Here is a 7,528-nt window from a genome sequence, read left to right as displayed (position 1 = left end):
GAAAGATTAAACCACATTTCTGTAATGTCAGAAAATACATAGCCTGTTTTTGAAAATCCGTCAGACAGTAACACTGTTTCTAACAAATTTTAAAATCAAAACCTCTGACAGGAAATACCTAAAGTCAGAACCCTGATTATGAAAACAGTAAGTTCTGTATATCTCTATATCTGAACCTGGCCTCAAAAACCACTTTTATCACACTGAAAGAGACTGGATCAGGGTTATGTCAAATGGAGAAATGTCCCTTCATCCCAAGGGTTGCACCCTTTATATGTATTTTACTTCTTATTTCTGTTTTTGTAGTTAACTGTTAGAGGCCTGTTGGCCAATAACACGAGAGCACACAACCGTTGGAATCCTGTTCCAATAGTATCTTATGGCCATATTTCCTTGCAAGAACTACTATTTGAGCAGAGCATTTTCAATGCCTTAAATCTTGTTTATGCATCATAATCAGATGAGTGTCCCTAATAAAATCAAGCACGTAGATCACATCCGTATGGCTAGATTTAAGAGAAAAGAACAAAAAATCCATAAAAATCATGATTCACATGTTAGTTCCCATATTCTAGTCTCTCTCTCTCTCTCTCTCTCTCTATATATATATATATATATATATATATATATATATGAGTGATGAAAACATGCTAAATATTTCTTTTTTTAGTTCTTCTAGTATTTTTTCACAATCTCGACCCCATAGATGTGTTTGTTATGGTTGATTTACTGGGAATGGGCACCAGGATCATGTTTTTGAATGAAAAAAAGATATTTGGAGACTGAAAATTTCATGAAGATTTTAGGCCATTGATTTAAGTAACTATAGAATACCGGATTTAACTTTTTTTATTATGGTGTTAATGGCAGTTTTTCACTTTCTTTGGACTGCCATCCATTCTGGAATCCGTTCATGCCTCGTCTTTCAATGCCACATCGGTTTTTGATTTCTTTCCATGTTAGGCCTTTATACACCTTAAACACAGGCTTCCAAATGACATTTATCGCTAAACAAATTATGTGGTTAACATCATAAGCTTGGCAAAAAAAGTGTATCCTATTTCAACCACCAAGAGTAGCTAGCTTCTTATCATTCTTTACAACAGGCCTTTTGCAGTACAGTTTTATACCAGACCAATGGGTTACAGCGAGCAGAGAGCACCTCCTGCTACAGTTTCTTTGAGGCCTTAACACCAGAGAAAAGCTTTTTCAGCTCTGACAGTTACTGAGGAGACCCATGACACAGTGGACTGACTCAGCCACAAGCCAAACGGCCACTGAGTCTCACTAACGTGTGGGACGAGTGATAAAGAGACTAGGCTGAGGTCACTTCCTTTTTCACAGTGAGGGCATAGTAAATGGGATCCTGTATCACATTGGTAAAGTGCTTTGGATGCTCTGTTCTGTGCCGCCCACCCACCGTAACACTTGAGTAAACTGTAAAAGTGAAAAGAAGGGAAATGAGTATGGAACCCTTTGCAGCCCACCATTTCAGGGTCAATACCCTCATGCTGCTCTCTCTCTCTCTCTCTCTCTCTCTCTCTTTGCAGCCCACCATTTCAGGGTCAATACCCTCATGCTGCTCTCTCTCTCTCTATATATATATATATATATATATATATATATATATATATATATATATCCCATATTCTGCTGCTTTTTTCCCCTCTCTCTCTCTCCCTATGACTTGAGCTTGTTTTTCCTTCTGATAATTTGACAATTAGTCAAAGGGTAATTGGCATCGAACTTATACAAACTTTTCTAAAGCAATCCGTGAAGAAGAAGGCTCCAAAAGTCAGAAGCCTGACTTTTGTTACATGCTCTCTCTCTCTCTCTCACCCTGAAACGTGCAGATATAGTCTTTCACTCACACCACACGTGAAGAATCCTCTCTTGTCCAGGTGTCTATATATACCATTAATCAAAAACCAACCTTTTACTCAGTTTTTATCATCCAAATAAAGTAACCCTGATCCATTCTTTTCACTTCTTGGCAGACATCACAGATCATGAAGTCAAGAGGGTGAGTCAAATAAAAGGTCAGGCCTATTCGGGGCCTATTCCCTAAGACGAGGAAGGGTAGAAATAGAAAATCATAGGACTCCCGTGGTCAGCACTAGTTGAACAACCCAATATTGGACAGCCTAAAAAGCTCAAACCAACAAAAGTTTAGCTTTTAGCCCAAGGTGAGTGACAAAATCAAACCCCACATCGAATCCAACAAAAGAAAAGAAGCAAACAAAGGAAACGACGCAAGGGAATTGTTGTTAATGTACAGAACAATAAAATATATCAAACGTTACAGAAGGAAAAAAAAGGTAGAAGCAGATTCCTATGGCTTGTGAGAAAAGAGCAAAACAAGAAGGGTTGCATACAAAATATAAAAAAATGGGTTGAGAAGGGGGTGGGGCCATCAAAGAGCACTCTCAGCTAAGCTAGCTAAAAAAACCCGTCAGCCAAGTATGAGTTGTCTGTTCAGGAACTGCTGCTGCCTTCACTGTCTTCGTTGGCAGCTCTAGCTTGTATTATAACCCGAGCTCCTGAAGGAAGCCTGAAACCAACCAACAAAAACAATGCATCCCCATCAAATTCTCTTTCCTCACACCTTAACCAAGCAAACCTCTCTCTCTCTCTCTCTATATATATATATATATATTGTGTGTGTGTGTTAAACAAAATGACTGTATAATTAGCGCCAAAACTTGGCTTTGTAAATATGGATCATAGCAGGGGGTATATAGATGTGTGTATGTGTGTATGAAACAAAATGACTGTATAATTAGTGCCAAAACATGGCTTTGTAAGTATGGATCATAACAGGGGAACTACAATTCAAGTGGATTCTTAAATTGTGGTAGTTTAAGCAACTCAACTTTCTTCAATCTTGATAATTTTATCCTTCTCTTCTTCCCTGAAGGACTCGAACCTTTTGGATGATTTCGTCTCTGATGAGGACACGTCGGTGATATGTCTGCCAACTGCTTGTGAGGTATGGCACCCATCGGCGTTGCGTGCAGACGACTTCCTGGGATGATCCGCAAGCGGAGACCTGGCGAGTTTGTTTTGTGCAGACTTTATCGTCCGAGGGATGCATTTGGACCTAGCGGGCTCCTCCAACTGCTCCTGATTGGCCTCTGATTTGCAACTCCTGCAATTTTCATGTCAAAAGTCCAAAGTTTAAAGAAGTGAACTTGTTCACGTTCACAGTTCAAGTTGTGCAACAGAAACCAAGCTGAAGTTAGGAATGCCAAGTAAATTAGCCGCTAATCCTGATTTTAAAACATAAACAATTAAACGAACAGGACTTGCAAAACCAAATCAAGGATGGTTGAAGTTAATGACAATGGCAACTGAGTTGAAACATAGTTAGAGAACCTCAACTTTCAATGGGTCTGAACTAGGAGTCGATTGTTCACCAAGAAAATGTACCAACACCCACTTCAAGTTGGACAGAGTGGCAAAGGTCTAATTTTTTACGGTTGGGGCTTGGTTGGTCGTGTCCTCAACTCTGAGTTCTACCTCGCAGAGAGGCAGGCCCATCAAGTGACCTGGTTCTCGGTGAGGGTTTTCCTTTATCATAAAAAAAAAGCTTGGACAGAGTGCCCAAATTTTTGAGAGAACTAGGTTCATATCTACCATGTTTCCAATTCAAGCACTCACTAAATCCCCCCACTTTGTCTTAGTCCAAGTTCCCCCATTCATAGACATTCATCACTTGGTTTTCATTCAAAAAGGGTCGAGCTGATTCTACCTACCAAAGAAAAGTGTGCCCCAGTTCCCTCTTTGGGGTTCCAACTTGAATTTCTCCAACCAGAAAACAGAGGGGGAAGGAAAGAGGAATTATCGATTTACCTCTCACCAATCAAGATCTCAAAAACAGGGAGCCAGAATGGATAAGGCCATTACCAAACACCCTCATTTTCCCATTCCCAAACAGTGGAAACACGCATCCGGAACACCAACTTTTCCCTCCAATTCCTTCCAAAAGAAACCAAAAACAGGAAACAAACAAACTAGCACAAAAGACAAACACAAAGAGATCAACACAACTCCGAATCGGTTTCAGTCCGAGACGAGACGCATTACCTCTCGGCCTTATAGGAGGAGCATCTCTTGAGAGAGGGACCCGAGTTGACGACTTCCTCATGGCGCTTCTTGGTCTCAAGGAGGCTGCCACTGAAGTACTCCTTGTCCTCCAATTTGAGTCCCATGAGTCTTGGGTTCTCGCAGAGCGAGTCCAACTCACACATCAAACCGGATTTCCACGGGAACCGTCCCGAGTCTCCGAACCTCCGGCTCTCCCCTGCGAAAACCCGAGTCCTGTAAGTCGGGACGAGACCGAGTCCGTGGTCCTTGACCGAGATAGAGCCGCAGGAGATGAGCTGCATCAGCACGTCCGCCATCCTCGGCTTGGAGCTCTCGCCCAGGAACGCCTCCGATTCGTCTGAGACGACGCGGTAGCCCCGCAGCTTCCGATCAGCGCTGATCAGCGACTCGAGTGTTTCGGGCTTCTCCTTCTCGCCCGACGACGTCGAGCACGGCGGCGGGGACGCGCGACTCGGGTCGGCCTCCACCAGTTCGTCCCTCCCCTCGTCGTCGTCCTCGTCGTCCGGCTCTTCCTCCTGTTCCTTGGTGGACACCCCTCTGCTGCACGTTCGCCGAGTCGAGTCGTTCGTCTGAGTGGCGACGTCGGCCGCGGCTGTCCTGGCCGTCGCCGCTTTGAAGAACTTGTACTCCGGTCCGGCGGTCGACGGGGAAGAATCCGACGACCGTGAGAGTTTTCCGGCGGCGGGAGAGGAGGAGGTGGATGCGGAAGAGGAGTCATGGTGCTGCTTGGTTTGGAGAACCGGTGGTGGTTGCTGACGATCTATAACACAGAGCGAGAAGATGAGGACTAAAAATTTGAAGGAAAAGTTGAAGTTAGGGATCCATATTAAAGAAAGAAACAAAGATGGGGATCGAAATTTTGACGAAAAAAGAGAATAAGTATAAAAAAATTTGAAGAAAAAAAGATGAATCGTGAACAAGATATTTGCGTTGAACACAGACAGAAATGAAAGTTCTTACCCGAAGGAGGAGGAGGGGACGGAATCTCTTCTAATAGTTCAGAGCCCTTCAGAATATACTCGTTCCCGTTTGTGGGGTAGATCAGATCGTCTTCGCAGAGATCATGCCACACAAACCCATTCTTATAGCTTCTGATTTTTTGTAAACCAAGAAAATAAGATCAGTAAAATCTAATGTTTCCCATGTAATATTGAGAAAAAACAGGAAAGAGTTAAAACACCAAATCTTCAGAGAGTCCTAATTACCTTTCCTGGCAACAAAATCAAGTAAAACAAAAAGTGGACATCCGGAAATACCATCAAGATCATAGCTAAAAGCCTAAAAGTAAGTGGGTGTGTGAATTTAATCAAAAGATCAAAGATCAAAGAACAAAGAACAAAGAACAAAGAACAAAGAACAAAGAACAAAGAAAGAAAGTAGCATAGATCACCAAGAAACAGCATTTCTTTGATGTTTTTTTATACCTTTTGCAAGACCACGAGTATAATGCAGGCATCCCTTTCCCTCTAAGGACATTCAGGCGTTCTATGAAATCTGAAACAGGAAAAAATGAAACCATTACCAAGAAGGAACAAGATTTGGAAAAGGAAAAAGAATTAACACCGATCTTCAGAATTCTCATTCAGTCATTTGGGGAAGTCTGGATTTCGTGTTACCTTTGAGGAAGAGGCCGTGGGAGGAGGAAAGAGGGACCTCAATGAAATGCGGGTGTTCGAGATGCTGGTTCCTGTAGAGGTAATAAACCACCGGAACCCTCTTCGGAAATTGGTGCCGCGGCGGTGCCTCCGGCGACACCTTGGCCCCCGTCGCCTCCGGGCTGCCGCCGTTCTGGCGGTGCTTCCTCGTCCCCACCTCCATCCTTTTCCCTAGGGGGCTTACGGACATTGTTCCCTAAACGTCACCCTTGATTCAACGGAGATTGAAGGGAAGATTCACGCGTCCACCATCGATTCGGAATCCCTCAAAGGTGGAGCAAATCTAGCTCTTGAGTCTTGATCCTTCCTCTTCTGTTTCAGAGAGAGAGAGAGAGAGAGAGAGAGAGAGAGAGAGAGAGAGAGAGAGAGAGAGAGACTTCGATTCAGCAGAGATTGAGGGAAGATTTACGCATCCATCATCGATTCGGAATCCTTCCAAGGTGGAGCAAATCTAGCTCATGATCCTTTCTTCTCTTTCAGTATAGAGAGAGAGAGAGAGAGAGAGAGAGAGAGTTATAAGTACCTTGGAGACTGACAAAGCATCGAATCGGACGGTGGTGGTACCAATGAGAGGGAATGGGATACGCGAGCTCGTGAAATCCTGCCCGTCCAAGAAACACAATAAAAGCCCACTGCATACGCACCTTAATTCACGGCGCTCTTGTCCGTAGCCACTTTCTGACTCTCTTGTGGATTATAGCTGAAACAGATTTTCAGTTTCAATGGGGTTTATTTATTCTAATATTGGATTATTTCCTCAAGAAGCTTAGAATATCCTGGATTATCCCCTTACCCTGTTAACACAAATTCACAAATTCATTAACTCCAATGAAAAAACTGATGTTAAACAGTTAAAATCACGTTAAATTACCTTTATTCTTTATTATTTGCTTTACTTAAAGACATATTGTGATGCTTGCCTATAAAAAAAAAAGGACAAGCTTTGGTAGAAAATAACTGTTAATGGTCTCTGTGGTTTGTAATACAGATATAGGCCCACTTGTTTTTTCAAACTAATTTTGATTAAAGCTGGTTAAAGGTGGTCACACTGCTCTTTTAGTCAAACTCATTCTCCCTGTCAGTATCTTGTGGGCTCATTGTCTTAAGACACTTTGCTGTGAGCACAGTGACAAACGTTAAAAACTGCCAAATCTCGTTTTTAAAAAACTTGCTAGAATTTGAAATTTTTTTATAAATCCCACACTTTTTGGAAAAATCTCGGCAATAAAAAATTAAATTAAAAAATACATAAAATATATTTTTATAAAAATTATTAATAAAAATTATTTAAAAAAAATACACGATTTTCTCATGATAAATAGCCGTTTAAAACGTAAATATCATGTTTAAATCACGGTATTTATGTTTTTTCATAAATCCCACGAGAAATTGCCATTTTAAACTTTCAGGCAATTTCTAGCGATATTATCACGATATTTGTCACTATGACTGTGAGGCAACACCTATGAAATCTGGATCCATTATGAGTGGACCCGGTTTCTTCCTGCCTTTTGGTAGGTGGAAGTATAGGACTCCAAAAACTTAGATTCAATGTTGTTAAGATTGGTTTACTAGGTGAATCGGTTGCTTTAAAAAAACCTACTAATCGAATCAAATTGTTTTTTAATCGACAACTTTTTATCATCAAATGACACATGTAATTATTTTTTTAAATTATTAAATAAGTTTTTAACCCCCTTCAAAAATATTAAATTACAAATCTTATTATTATGGGGGTTGAATGAAGGAGGTCATGCAAATCTTAT

At 41.4% G+C, this 7,528-nt stretch overlaps 1 protein-coding gene across 1 annotated transcript; it reads right to left on the bottom strand.

The window, feature by feature from the left end:
• Positions 1-2,268: 2,268 nt before the first annotated feature.
• On the bottom strand, positions 2,269-6,356 carry LOC149821797 (UPSTREAM OF FLC protein (DUF966)). Its single transcript, XM_089981057.1, has 5 exons — positions 5,724-6,356; positions 5,532-5,601; positions 5,068-5,198; positions 4,087-4,867; positions 2,269-3,148 (listed from the first exon to the last, which is right to left on the bottom strand). Exons 1-5 carry the CDS (start codon positions 5,950-5,952, stop codon positions 2,869-2,871), a joined length of 1,491 nt encoding a protein of 496 aa, XP_089837183.1. The 5' UTR covers positions 5,953-6,356; the 3' UTR covers positions 2,269-2,868.
• Positions 6,357-7,528: the final 1,172 nt, after the last annotated feature.

The sequence above is a fragment of the Nuphar pumila genome, chromosome 11 (genome assembly GCF_984573655.1).
Source record: "Nuphar pumila chromosome 11, dmNupPumi1.hap1.1, whole genome shotgun sequence".
Taxonomy (NCBI): Eukaryota; Viridiplantae; Streptophyta; class Magnoliopsida; order Nymphaeales; family Nymphaeaceae; genus Nuphar; species Nuphar pumila.
This window is presented reverse-complemented; position numbering and strand designations above follow the sequence as displayed.